This window comes from Babylonia areolata, chromosome 21, assembly GCF_041734735.1.
Source record: "Babylonia areolata isolate BAREFJ2019XMU chromosome 21, ASM4173473v1, whole genome shotgun sequence".
Classification (NCBI taxonomy): domain Eukaryota; kingdom Metazoa; phylum Mollusca; class Gastropoda; order Neogastropoda; family Buccinidae; genus Babylonia; species Babylonia areolata.
In genome coordinates, this window is record NC_134896.1 from 49,034,284 (window position 1) to 49,049,283 (window position 15,000).

Consider the following 15,000-nt stretch of genomic DNA (forward strand, 5'->3'; position numbering starts at 1 on the left):
AGATCTGACATCAGTGAACTCCAAAAGGACAGCGTCACCGTGCATCAACGCATTGACAAACTGGAACAGAAGCTGGACCGTCTGGAACTCAATTCAAGAGAGAAAAATCTGAAATTCTTCGGTATTTACGAGGCAGATCCCCGGGAAAGGTTAACGGATGTTGATGAAATTGTCGCAACTTTGAATTGTCATTCCTCGAGCCAGAACTGGAAAAACAGCGACATCGAGCACACGCACAGAATCGGACAAAGAGCAAGAAACAATCCGTCACCAAGGCCTCTCATTGTAACCTTCCGCAACGTGGATGATAAAGTAGGAATCCTCAAAGACCAAGAGCTTAGAGGCAACCTCCGACAGTCTGACATCAGAGTCTCCACTGACCTGACACCGCTCCAGCGGGAACGGCTGCAGCAGCTGCGTGACGAAGGAAAGATAGCGTATTACGTGAATGGAAAACTCCATGTTGAAGACAGCCGGTTTGGAGAGAACAACACAAGGTTTGGTTATCACCGCAACTCAACAGAGAACCACAATAACGGCACCCCAGCCAGCCGTCAGGAGAATGCTGACTTCCACAACTCTGTAGGCGACACATACAGAGACCGACTTCTACAGGGACTGGACATGGCAGAGTCGGGACTGAACCCACAGATACAGATTTCCAAATCAAACATTGGAAGATCATCGCAATGTGACGTAGGACCCCAGACAGATGCACCAAGCTCAGAACAAACGAGGACAGACCGCAGAAGTGGTGCGGGACAATATAACTGTGAACAGAGCTTGGGAGTTCCATGCCAGCCAGATGATCGTTTCCTCTGGCATCAAGGTTGGCAGCCCAGTCCACTGCATCACTCTGTACCAGCCATAAGTGACTGCAGCCAGTGGCCGCCCTTGTTAAATGCAGTGCACACAGTCACTGGGTCACTACCGTTCACTTCACCTCTACACTACACGTCACACAATGAAACGATCCCATCAACACACTGCCGCAGCATGGAGGACGTCAACTACTGGAGTCCGGTGCACTACATGTCATCGGATGGCAACCCAGAGAGTGAACCACAACCAGCACAGTCACAACAACATGCACAGACAGCTGATACGCAGAGGGTCTCTACACAGACATCTTCTGCAGATGCTCAACTGATAAACCCCACGCTTGCGGACTTTACGGACGTGTCTGGTATGCAGACGTCTTCCAAGCAGATGGCAACAGAGCAGACAACCTCCTCTTTCTCAGCCTCCATGGAGGCAGCCTCCGCCAAGGCAGTCAAAAAGACTACAGCTTCCACTGTGCCTGTGACTTTTACACAGTCCCCGATGGTACAAGAGACGACCTTAGAGGCAGCCAGTATGCAGACGGGCCTCAACCAAACAGACATTACGCAGACGGGCCTCCACCAGGCGGCCACTATGGAGACGGACCTCGACCAGACAACATCCACGCAGACGGGCCTCCACCAGGCGGCCACTATGGAGACGGACCTCAACCAGACAGTCGTTACACAAGTGGGCATCAATCAGACAGATGCAAGTCAGGAAACCACTACACAAACTACAACCATGCCTGCAACTTCCACACGGGCATTCTCCAGACAAGCAGTCACCACACCTGCAGACACCATGGAAGCAGCCCCGGTGCAGACATCCACCGTGCCTGCAGACTCTTTCAAAACGGTCACCACACAGGAAAGCACAACACAGGGAACCCCCTTGGCAGAGGAAGCGTTCCCTGACCCGCCCACCGACACCACAGCAGACATGGATGACCACAAAAGACCCAGGACACGTAGTAGGTCACGCCAAACTAGTCTTCTTGACCAGTTTCAACACGTACCTCGTGACAGCACTAAAGACAAAGGATAGGACACTGGCCAACGCCCATACACAAACTTATCTATTTCTGGAAGTAAAATTACCTTCGCTTCATTCAATGTTGAAAATTTAGTTGCCAGACTTAGTGAATCTGACTTTATAAAGTATGTGAAGTCGTTTGATGTTTTCTGTGCGGTGGAGACATTTACGTCACATTTTGATTCTACCATCCATTTCGATGATTATTGCTGTTTCCATGCACCTGCCGTCAAAATTTCCAGGCGAGGCAGACCTTCAGGAGGCGTGGTTGTACTAGTTAGAAAATCGTTAACGCCTTTCATGTCTCAAATAACCTGCAAAAATGACAATATGATTTGTTTAAAGTTTTCGAAATCTTTATTTGGATGTGACAAAGACATTTTATGTACTTTTGTATATGTGCCTCCTTACAAAAGTCCCTATTACGACACGAAACCGGACTTAAACTGTTCTTTAAATAAGCTTGAGGAATTCCTCATTGATATTCTTCAGAGGGGAGAAGATATGCATTTGATGGTCATGGGCGATCTAAATGCTCGAATCGGTAATTGGAACCTTGATGGGGATGGTGACGATGAACCTATAGATTTCGCAATTCAGAACACAAGACAGTCTCAAGACAAAGTTACAAACCAGTTTGGCAAGATTCTAATTGATTTTTGTACAGTTTTAAACTGCATCCCTCTAAACGGGTATGCAGTAGGTGATGCATTTGGAAAGTTCACCTTTGTTGCAGACCAAGGGAACAGTGTTATTGATTATGCTCTTATGTCATCTGATTTTTTCTATTCATGCAATCCCCTCTTTAAAGTTGACAGCCGAGTTGAATCCAGTCACATGCCTATCTGTCTCACACTGCCTTGCAAACCACTTACTACATTAGGGAACCAGAAGGACAATTCAAGACCAAACACAAAAATAACTAGATTAAAATGGACTAACGAAAAGAAGGGAGAATATATCAAAAACATAAACAGTGATCAATCACAAAACATGTTCCAAACTGCTTATGACCAAATAGAAATGTCTATGGAGACAGCCCTTGATACATTTACAGAGGCTGTTCTGCAGGCAGGGGAGTGCATGAGAAAAAGTGTTCGATTCGGTACGCCAGCTCATGTCGGAAATGTGTGGTTTGACAAAGAGTGCCGTCAGAAGAAACGCGAAGCACGGAGAGCCCTACAAATGTACAATAAGTCTGGTCACAATCTGGACAAACGTACATATAAAAATCTTAGGTCACATTACAAGACGTTGACAAAGGAAAAACGTCAAATTCATAAAAAGTCAATCCAGGACAGTCTCCTAAATAATAAGAAAAACAGCAGTAAGTTTTGGGATACGATTCGAAAAGCGCGAAGCACGAAAAAGGCCCAACCCGACATAGAACTAGATGCATGGAAAAAGCATTTTGGAAAAGTTTTCGGAGCAAAGGAAGCAGACGCTCTTCCTCATGACGTAACTGAACAGAACAGGACAGAAGAAAGGGTTGTCCCAGAACTCGATAGTGACATCACAGAAAAAGAAGTACGAGATGCAATTAAAAACATTAAGCTGGGCAAAGCAGCTGGGTTAGATGAAATCTGTGGAGAATTTTTGAAATATGCTGAAGACTCTGTTTCCCCGTTTCTGACAAAATTATTTAACAAACTGTACGATACCGGTTATTTCCCTTTGGGTTGGTGCAAATCAATTATAATTCCACTTTTCAAAAAAGGAGACGAAACCAATCCAGATAACTACAGAGGCATAGCTTTACTTAGTGTTGTAGGGAAGGTATTTACGGCCATTTTGAACAAAAGATTGTGCCACTGGGCTGAAAATGAAAGCAAAATCAGTAAAGAACAGGCAGGTTTCCGTAAAAACTATTCGACAATTGACCATATTTTTACCTTGACCACAATAATAAAAAACAAATTAAACAGTAAAAGAGGAGGAAAGGTATATGCTGCCTTCGTAGACTACCGCAAAGCTTTTGACACTGTTGACCGAAATAAATTGTGGATGACACTAGAAAATGCAAGAGCATCCTCTAAGCTAATTAACATGTTAAAGGCCATGTACAGTTCTGTTAGAGCCTGTGTGAGGTGGGGTGGAAATATGACCGATTTTTTCAATTGTCCCCAAGGGGTTAAACAAGGTTGTCTCCTCAGCCCAATAATCTTTTCACTTCTGATATCTGAAGTTGCAGATTTTGTGAGACAGTGGGGAAGACATGGTATCCAGTTACTACCCGGTTCTGATGAAATTTATTCGTTGTTATTTGCAGATGATATCGTTCTGTTGTCGTCAACTCCGGGTGGGCTGCAAAACCAAATTAATAATTTAGAAAAGTCTTCAAGGGAACTGGGACTTACGGTGAATTTGGATAAAACCAAAATAATGATTTTTAGGAAAGGGGGGTATGCTTCTAACATAGAAAAATGGACATATGGAGGAAACACAATCGAAATAGTAAACAAGTACAAATACTTAGGGTTCACACTCACTACTAAGCTGTCAGAAACTTGTGCTTGTGAGGAATTTGCAAGTAAGGCAAAAAATAAAATACTTGACATTCTAAAAACAATGTGGGCACTTGGCAATCTAAATACAAAGGTATTCTTTCAGCTTTTCGATGCACAAGTAAAACCAATGTTACTGTACGCAGCGGAGATATGGGGTTTAGTTAAAGTAGACGTCATTGAATCGGCGCATTTATTTGCATGCAAAAGATTACTCAGTGTATCAAACAAGACACCAAATTATATGGTATACGGAGAGACCGGTCGATACCCTCTCTTTATTGACTCGACTGTATCATGTGTTCGCTACTGGTTGAAACTGACCAGGATGCCACTTTCACGATTTCCGAAACAGGCTGAATCGATGCTGAAGAATTCTCTAGACAGAAATGACAAGACGTCAGAAAATTGGCTTGGTAAAATTAAAGCATGCTTAGAGATGTGTGGTTTCCCTGATGTATGGATGAACCAGGGTACTGAAAATGAATTCGCCTTCTTAAAGTCTCTTAAACAAAAACTGATAGACAAATTTAAAATGGACTGGTTTTCTAAACTTTGTAGTAGTGACAGATTTTTTATTTATCGATCATTTAAAACAGATTTTCATTCAGAACTTTACTTGGACAATATCACTATCAAACGTTTCAGAGATACCTTGATAAGATTGCGACTTGGTCTAAACGAGCTTGGTATAAATAGAAGATTCCAGAACGCGGATGTAAACCGTTTCTGCCCGTTTTGTCCTGGCACCCTGGAAGATGAATACCATTTCATTTTTGTGTGTCCTAAATACGGTCATATCCGTCAGAAATATATTCTAGAGTTCATAAATATCAACGACAATACATTGTTTCCTATTCTACAAACCCCATGTGTTACCTCCCAGAGAAATCTTGCTATGTACACTTATTACGCCTTAAAATTTAGAGACGAATTTACACAATGAATGAATTAGTATAACTATAAACATGATGAGGACGAACATGCTATGTATTTTTCATCCAGTTATCGGCTACTCACGTACAGTACACCTTTTTTTTTTTTTTTTTTTTTTTTTTTTTTTTTTTTTTTTTTTTTTGTGTGTGTGTGTGTGTGTGTGTGTGTGTGTGTGTGTTTGTGTGTTTGTGTGTGAAGAGCGATCGAATTGCCCCATTGTATCCCCCACCCCTTTGTGTATGGGCCGGTGGCCTTCACAATTAAACCTGTGTCAGTGTCAGTGTCTCTCTCTCTCTCTCTCTCTCTCTCTCTCTCTGTGTGTGTGTGTGTGTGTGTGTGTGTGTGTGTGTGTGTGTGTGTGTGTGTGTGTGTGTGTGTGTGTGTGTCTTATTTTGCAGTGGCACAGTAAATACTTGCAATGCATAAATGTTGAAGGTATGTGGATGCTCAATACAAAATGAGATCTGCGGAGTTTCAGTTCACAAAATAAGAGACAGACAGACGACAGAGCTGATTTTCTAGTTACATTTTTCTGTCACTACCCCCACACCCCACCTTACACCCGCCCCCTCCCCACATCCCCGCCCCCTTAATTAACCCCCTCTACACTGGAATCAGTGGTAGGAAGCAGAGTGTGTATCATGAACGCATCTGTCTATTTGTCTCCCGGCTCAGATGGTGGAGAGTGACCACTGGTAAACTTGTCTTGATGTATTTGCAGTTGTATTTCTTTTTATCACAACAGATTTCTCCGTGTGAAATTCGGGCTGCTCTCCCCACGGAGAGCGCGTCGATATACTACAGTGCCACCCAGTTTTTGTTGTTGTTTTTTTTTCCTGCGTGCAGTGTTATTTGTTTTTCCTATCGAAGTGGATTTTTCTACAGAATTTAGCGAGGAACAAACCTTTTGTTGCCGTGGGTTCTTTTACGTGCGTTAAGTGCATGCTGCTGCACACGGGTCCTCGGTTTATCGTCTCATCCGAATGACCAGCGTCCAGACCACCACTCAAGGTCTAGTGGAGGGGGGGGGGGAAATATCGGCGGCTGAGCCGTGATTCGAACCAGCGCGCTCAGATTCTCTCGCTTCCTCGGCGGACGCGTTACCTCTAGGCCATCACTCCACATTGACAACTGAACAGTTCAAGAGCAGTGCAGCGGTTTAGCCAAGCTGTGTTATTTTTTTACAAACACAAAGCACATGTCTGAATGTTCGTTTGGTGAACAGCAGCAATTTCCCATCTGGTGCTCAGGCATCTGCTACTGTGGTGCCCCTGGCCTTCACATGATTATTTTTCCAATTTGATTTGATGAAGAAAATGAAAACGACACCACCATGAGTCCAATATCAGCTGTCATAAACCTCCACATGAAACATCAAACGTTGTCCAAATTAACACACAAAAAAAGAGACACGTGCACATAAACAAAACTGGTGTTATTTACTGATGAAGATGAAACCATAATGACATACAGCAATAAATGACATTCGAGTGAAACGTATGTTATGAACACGAAGACAATTATGAATATTCACAAAAAAAACCAACATAAAGATGCCCATCAAACACACACACACACACGCACACACACACACACACACACACACACACTCACTCACTCACTCACTCACTCACTCACGCGCACACGCACACATAGAGAACACCTAAAAAACATATACGCTACATGGATACTTCTCCAAGGGAAAAAAAGGGTGAGGGGGAATAGGGGTTTGAGGGAGAGGGTGTGGGGGGCAACAACAGAGAGTTAAACGGACGAAAATGCTTCATTACTTTCATTGGCCATTTTGAAATGATGCATTATTTTTTTTTATGTAGCGTACTCTCCTGCTGTTTCCCTTCTTCAAACGAGCAGTTAATTAGATCCATCAGGCATCAAACAGGTCAGCCATCAGGACTTCTACCCCAGCTGACAGCAGTGGATCAAAGTGGCAAAAAACAACAACAAAAAACTCCAGCTATAATAACTACAGCTGAAGCAGCACTTATTAGGGAGTGGTGTCATCACGGTGAAAGCTTCCATTTCCAACTTCGACACACCCCCTTCCCAAACACACACACACACACACACACACACACACACACACACACACACACACACACACACACACACACACACACACACACAGGGAGAGAGAGAGAGAGAGAGAGAGAGAGAGAGAGAGAGAGAGAGAGAGAGAGAGAGAAACAAACAAACAAACGAACAACAACAAACAAAAAAAAGGAAGAAAAAATAAACAGGACAAATGTAGACAAACCCTAAATTATGCAAACCAAAGAATGGGTGATTCCAGTTAATATAAAACGTGAAAGATAGCACGAATCAGCAGGGGAGGTAATTTGGTTGGCCGATGTAATGGCTCAGGATAACCCCTACCCCCCACCCCCTCCAATTTAAACACCATGGAGTCATTCTTGGAAGGTGTGCATTTACTCCCGTGATTCGTTAGCCCAGGAAGACTCCATCCAGCATTTGCCCTGAAACGAGTCCATGAGTTTGCCACTATTCCAAACTCACAACTTGAAAGCAAGGACCTGAGCTGGACATTCACAAAAAGAGGTCACGAAAAGCAAATAAGGTATCGCCTGTCAGAAATACCACCACTTCAATTTTCACCATCGGAGGAAACTGAAGCATCAGAAAATCGTGTCTCCCCTCCCTTTATACTTGCTTCCTCGCCCTTCTTGCCTCTGTCTTGATTTACCAGACTGAACTTTTTCTTCATTCCACCAGCGTCCACTCATTCCAGTCCGCTATGCAACTGTCTGATCGGTAGCTTTGCTCCGTTTTGATGAATGGAACAATTCATTTATTCATGTGCGTACGCTCGCACGCGCGCATATATAGTGAGAGACATTATTGTCATACTTCTTTCATCATCCATCTTCCATTCCTGTGGTGAGTACCTGTCAAAACAATGGTGTTGGCAAAGTGACGGGTTCTCCACTCCTACCAGGCACAGAGGGGAAGGGGGAGGGGGAGGGAGGGGCTGGTGATTTAATGCTCACTCCGTCAGAGACAAGGGACAAGCCTGGGTGTGTCTGTAAATGAGGAATTGATTGAGCAGTGCGAGGTTAATGCCAGTGAAAAAAACAAAAGAAAACAAAACAAAACAAAACGTGGATAATGCTGAAATTGGAATCTTCTTCTTCTCCCGTAACACCGAGAAGAGTCACTGAGGTGCCACACAGAACTGTTCATTAAATTCCTCCAGGTCTGTTAGTTGTGTGTCAAAGCCTGGGTCTGTACTTACATATAGCACATACAAGATTACAAGGTAGCAAACCAAACAAGCTTTACTCACGATTTGCAGTTTCTGTAGCAAGAAAAAAAAAAGAAATATCTGTTTCGAAAAACAGGTGAATAGTCGATTATCAGGTATGTGAAAAGGCATTAAAGGAAAGTATAACTACAACTACAATCGGACGCGTGCGCCCGTACACACACACAGACACACACACAGACACACACACACACACACACACACACACACACACACACACACACACACACACACACACACACACACACACACACACACACACACACACACAAATTAGACTCACACATTAATTGTATTGAATCAAACACCCACCTGTTTCTCAAAACAAACAATCAGTATTGAATCAAACGCGAGCCAGTTTCTCAAAACAACTATCAATCAAATAATCATCATCCAATATTAAGGCAAAACGTGAAATATTTCATATTACAGCTGTGGATCTTGCTACAATGATTTGCGATACTTCTCTTATACAGCCCCATCAAACTTGCCATTACATGCTGTCTAGATGTATGTCGTCTTTTCATTTCCAATTGATTTTCATTTTGTTCTGTTTCAGTCTGATCAATATTTGGCTCATGTGTGAGTTTACACACAACATGTGTGTATGAATTAACCTTGTGCTTCGGTTGTCTGTGTGTCCGTGTATCTGTGTGTGTGTGTGTGTGTGTGTGTGTGTGTGTGTGTGTGTGCGTGCGTGCCTAAAACTTTCATGTGATGCACAGTTACACTGATTAATAGCAGTCATGTCATCATTTTTAGTTCAAATAATATCTCCTTCTGTTTAGTTTGGAAGTTGCGTTGCTGCATACATATGTCAGAAACAACAAAATCCTCCATTGTACTGGGACATCCATCTGAGTATGCAAACAGAAATGGTTAAAGTAAACCCCAAACAGACAGAAATAGCAACAGATTTTAAAATATGACTTAAGGCATAGAAAGGCTATTGTGTTTTACACTCATTATGAAGATACTACATTATCTGTATTTCATAAATTAATCTTTTGCTGGTAAAAATAGTGAAGCTGCATCTTACTTTTATTGATATCATTTTCAGTAAGTGCATCTCACATATAATGAAAGAAAGTGACTATGGCCGCTGATTTTTTTTTCTTCCAGAATGATTGGGTATAATTTCCATGAATGACCATCTAAATCAACAAATTTCTGGACGTGTCGTCCAGAAACTGTCATTATGTCTAAAGGACACAGCTCGTGTATGTTCAGATACTTTTCCAGAAACAAGCAGAAGCCAACTTCCACCATTAGAAAAAACATACGTACTTTTCGAAAATGAACATGTGTTTTTGTTGTTGTTGTTGTTGGTTTTTTTTTTTACTAATTCCGACAATGAACAGCTTTTTGTAATGGAGTCAATGATCACAAAGGCAGGTGGTGGTGGGACCTTCAATCTGCACTGTTCAGAATGGGACAACACATCCAGTCTCCAATCATAGTTTGGCCAAAAGAAATGGACTTGTCCGGAGTGACATGTGAACATTACGCCCCAAAATCCTCGATTCCGATGGTGTGTTAAAGCGTTTTGAATCGTCGCGTATATACTTGTAATCCATTATGCCTATCTCTCCCCAACTTAAGATAAGCTCAATCCACTCCAGACTGAAAAGAAACGGAGATGAAACCATACACGCGGAATTTCCGTGTCTGCCACCCGTGCAAAAGCAACATGGTCAGTCAGAGCATTGGAGACGTTCTGTTGCCTGTGCCTTGATCACTTTACGTTTCGGTTTGCCAGTGTCAGTCATGGGAAAAGACTGGAACTCCAGATAGTAACGGGGTCGCGGCGACAGTGGATCGTCTTCTGACGTCACCACTTCCTTCTCCACGAGATGACGGACGTGCTCCAACGTCACTGAATGAGTGACGGTTCTTTCGATAAACTTAGGTCTATTCACACGATTCGGTGAAATGGAGATACAACCGCAGACGCGGAATTTCTGTGTTTGCAACAAGGTCAGTCAGATCATTGGAGGCGTTCTGTTGCCTGTGCCTTGATCACCTTACGTTTCGGTTTGCCAGTGTCAGTCATGGGAAACGATTGGAACTCCAGATAGTGGCGGGGTCGAGGTGACAGTGGATCGTCTTCTGTCGTCACCACTTCCTTCTCCACGAAATGACGGACGTGCTCCAACGTCACTGAATCCGATTCCATCACGATGCATGCACATAGCTCTTCGTTGACCAAAGGGTCAGGGACACCAGTGATGATGACGTCATGAACGCCTGGACAAGCTCGGATGCGTGATTCCATCCATGATGGGTAAAAGATGTAGGGTCCTCTCATGATTGCGTCACTTCCTCTTCCGTCCACGATCAGGTGACCTCGTTCATCCAGACGGCCAACATCCTGGGTCCTGAAGAATCCATCCTTGGTTAAATAGTCATCAGTTTTCAGCTTGGGGTCATTGAGGTATCCTGGATTTATCTTTAACCCCTTGACGAGGATGTGCCCTGTCTGGTTGACAGGTAGAGTTGTTTCTTCATCGTCCTGGCTGACAATCTTCATGGAGACGCCTTCTATGGGAGGTCCTGTATCATGGTCCACGAAGGTCTCACTGTCTGTCACAATGTGCTTTGAAACTGTGCTGCAATCAGTCGCCCCATAACCGACAATGACTGAATGAGTCAAAGACAGTGCAGCTGCCACCATTGGACGGGTTACAGGGAGACCTCCAAGAAGAAGTACGTTCAGCTTGCTTTCCTGTGACATTTGGGATTCAGCCTTAGAATTTGCTTTGGCATTCCTCGTGTCAGCTAACTGGGATAATTCTGGAAGATACACTGGACTAATAATTCCTGAGTTGCATTTTTCTTTTACCAGAACTTGAAAGATGAATTCTGGCATGTCCTTTCTGAGTCCTCCCGCTCGAACATCGCGAGTCACGATGGTGAAACAAATTACCGCACCCATACCAATGTAGCCACCAAGCCAGCCGAAAGGTGCAGTAGTAAAATAGCGACCCAGATCTTTAATTTGAAACGTTGGCTGTTTGTCAAGAAACAGACCGTGACAGTAATGTATATATTCTTCGTGAGTGTAGGCCACCAGTTTGGAGAAGCCTGTTGAGCCTGATGTGGCAAACACAGAAAGAATTGTTTCAGGTGTAATGTCATCAGCTTGAAACCAGTCGTTCTGAGCCTCCAGGTGGGAGATGAAATCTTTTGGACCAGCCCCCTCAACACGTCGGATGAAAAACAATTTCTTCAGGTCGGTCAGGTCAGAGGACGTGACACTGTCATCTTCTCCCACAGAGACGTACTTTGTCAGCACGTTCCAGGGACTGTTGCTGATGTCAGGGTCCACAAGCAAGGCCGAGGCACGTGACACACGTAACGTATGCAAGAGGTCTGACCCATCAGCCATCTGGCAATGGCCGTTGACGGAGGCTGCTCCGGACAGCCATATGCCGGCCTCACACACCGCTCTTTCCGGACTGTTGACCAGCGTGTTGACCACCAGATGTCCACGTCCCAGATCCCTGCTGTTCAGAACAGCGGCAAAACGACCAGCCAGCCTGTACAGTCTGTTCCAGCTCAGCACATAGCGGCCATCATGTGGGGACCTGAAGATGAAGGCTGGGGACTCTCCCTGCTCGTCCACCCGCTGTCTGAGTTTAGTCACTAGGGTCAGCTGTTGAGCCATGATGATGGTAGCGTTGTCTGTAGTCAGTCCTGATTCACAGGAAAACATAAACACAGAAGTTATGATTGTGTTGTCATTTCTATAGACAAGAAATGTTCGCACTTGATATTTCTTCTTAAACGTCAGAAAAACTCTGCATATGTGTGTCTGTTAATCCTGCAGCTGCACTGAAAAAGAACCCATGAGAACATGTGTTGTCCTCTGGAAAAATTCTGTAGAAGAAATCCACTATGAAAGGCACACAATCATAATATGTATTATGAGCATACACTCAAGGTCAGAGTAGCATGTAGGGTTATGCTGCTGGTCAGGCATCTGCTTAGCACATGTGGCGTAGGGTATATGGATTATTCCAAAAGCAGTTTTGCCTATTTGAGAAACTGAAACTGATACCATGAATCTGTATAAACTGCGTGTTGGAAGATGACAGTAAAACCATTGACTTTCCGTTTAGTTTCAGTATCTGTTTTTGGTAATTTGTAAGTAAGGTTATGGCTGGCCATGATGATTTCAAGGATGAGGTAACCCGAATAAAAGTAGGACATTCGTGTTCCTGAGCCATCCTGATAAACCAAAGCACTTACACATTCAGCGCTAAGTTTCTGTGCAAAAAGACACTCCTCAGCGCCAAACATTTTAGAAACAATGCTCTCAGTCATAGGCTTCGGTGCGTGTCAAAACAACACAATGGACTTGTTCACTTCAAACTCAGTCAGGGGGCGAAAGTTAGTCATTTTTCTATTGGCGGAAAACTGTATAGTCAACTACAGTCGCTAGTGGCGGTGAAAAAGTTTTATCGGGAGACTATTCTTGCTTAAAACAAGACACCCATTCTTTTCTTTTGCTTCCTGGGGTGACAGAGAGCGCAATCATCTTCTTTGCTGACTCATTTAGTGGATGATACTTGTTCCAGACATTCATTTCTTGTCAGCTTTGAATGTTAAGAATGAAAACATGCAATCGCGTATGTTCGAGACGTGAAATCTTTTAAAGGTTTATTCATAATTGTGTCAAGAAACTGATCGTCATACTTCCTATTTCAGACAAATTGTTCTTTTTTTTTAATAAAGAAAGAAGAACTGCATACAACAGGAGATTACTTGATGTGTGTCATGGATTAAACGGATGAGAATCTACACATTAAACAACTAACGTGCTGTAGTGTGCATGGGTTAGTCCATACTGACTGTCGCTCCTAAAGGAAGAGTCAAAGTCCTCACAATAAACGATTCCCAGTGTAAAATACAAAGAGGAGAGAGAGAGAGAGAGAGAGAGAGAGAGAGAGAGAATAAAAAAAATAATAAAAAGTCATTCCGATTGCTGGTTTGTGTTCATCACTGTTGTATACTCACCGTTGAACAACGTCCCAAGAACGTGAACCGTTTCTGACCAGCTCCTCAATAAACTGTGTGCGTGATTACAATTCAAAACACAAACTGTATGTTTATATACCTAGTTCGGGAAAAGTGTTCTTAAAAAAAGTATATAAAAAAGTACCCCCCTCCCCCCCCCCCCCCCCCCCCCACACACACACACCTCCACCCCCCTACCCCCAAACCCCTCGCACCCCGAAAAAACGTTTTAAGTTAAGAACGAATGGAGAGAGGAGAGGGGAAGAAAACAAATGTAACACCGGTGTAGCAGCCTATTTGTACACCTGTTGATTTTTACCCCAGGGTCAAATCTAGCTAACCGAGATTAGTCCCCGGGTCTATGTGGACTAGAATGACCCCAGGAGGTAAACTTGACTAGTCAAAACTGACCCCTCCCCTAGAGGGGAAAGATCCATGGGGATTAATTTGGCCCAGATGGAATTGACCCCCTCCCCTATTTTGTTGTCATTAATATCCAGTGAAGGGGGTCGAGAGGGCGGGTATTTTATTATCTTGATCCAGATCGAACCATCCCCTTCCACCTGGTAGTTAAGGTCATCCCATCTTCTAGTGGGGTAGGGGGTGTATCATTCTGAGCTAACTCAATTGAGCTTCCTGCTTTGATTCGTTATTTAACATATGTGCAGACATGCTTGTGCCTGAACCCCCTTCGTCTGTATATGCAAGCAAAAGATCAAATACGCACGTTAAAGATCCTGTAATCCATGTCAGGGTTCGGTAGGTTATGGGAACAAAAACATACCCAGCATGCACACCCCCGAAAACGGAGTATGGCTGCGTACTTGGCGGGGTAAAAACGGTCATGCACGTTGAATCCCACTCGTGTACATACGAATGAACGTGGGAGTTGCAGCCAACGAACGAAGAAGACGAAGAATCGTTTTTCCCCTCTAAAATATATTTTGGGTGTACTTAACTTTCTTTTTTTCAATTTTGCTGTTTTCTCAGTTTCCATTTGCACTCCCGTTTTTGATTCATGCTTCGGGACGTATATAGACTTCACTTGAAATACCCCCAGCTAAATTTGGCCTGGTCAGACTTGACCTCACTTCCTCCAAGTGAGATCTAACCCCACATTGGAAGGTGGCTTGTTCATTCTAGAGTCCTTAAACAAAGAAAGTTGAAGCCTGAACTGAAAGCTGTCCCCAAATGAAATGTGGATGGAAGAGCTGATTGTGACGGCAAGAGTCCAGGTAGCGAAAGACCAGATGGCGAAAGTCCATAGTCCTCAAGAAACAACCATTTTCCTTATATCCGTAGTCCTGTAGTCGGAAAGGAGGTTAGCTGAAGCCAGGCCAGAAGGTCACCCTCGCTTTCTTTTCCCATGCTGTAGCCGGTAGG

At 43.7% G+C, this 15,000-nt stretch overlaps 1 protein-coding gene across 1 annotated transcript; it reads right to left on the bottom strand.

Moving 5' to 3' along the window:
* Positions 1-9,353: 9,353 nt before the first annotated feature.
* LOC143296169 (long-chain-fatty-acid--CoA ligase-like) lies at positions 9,354-13,755 on the bottom strand. The gene is made up of 2 exons (XM_076607977.1): positions 13,618-13,755; positions 9,354-12,294 (listed from the first exon to the last, which is right to left on the bottom strand). The coding sequence occupies exon 2, from the start codon at positions 12,263-12,265 to the stop codon at positions 10,586-10,588; it is 1,680 nt and encodes a 559-aa protein (XP_076464092.1). The 5' UTR covers positions 12,266-12,294; positions 13,618-13,755; the 3' UTR covers positions 9,354-10,585.
* Positions 13,756-15,000: the final 1,245 nt, after the last annotated feature.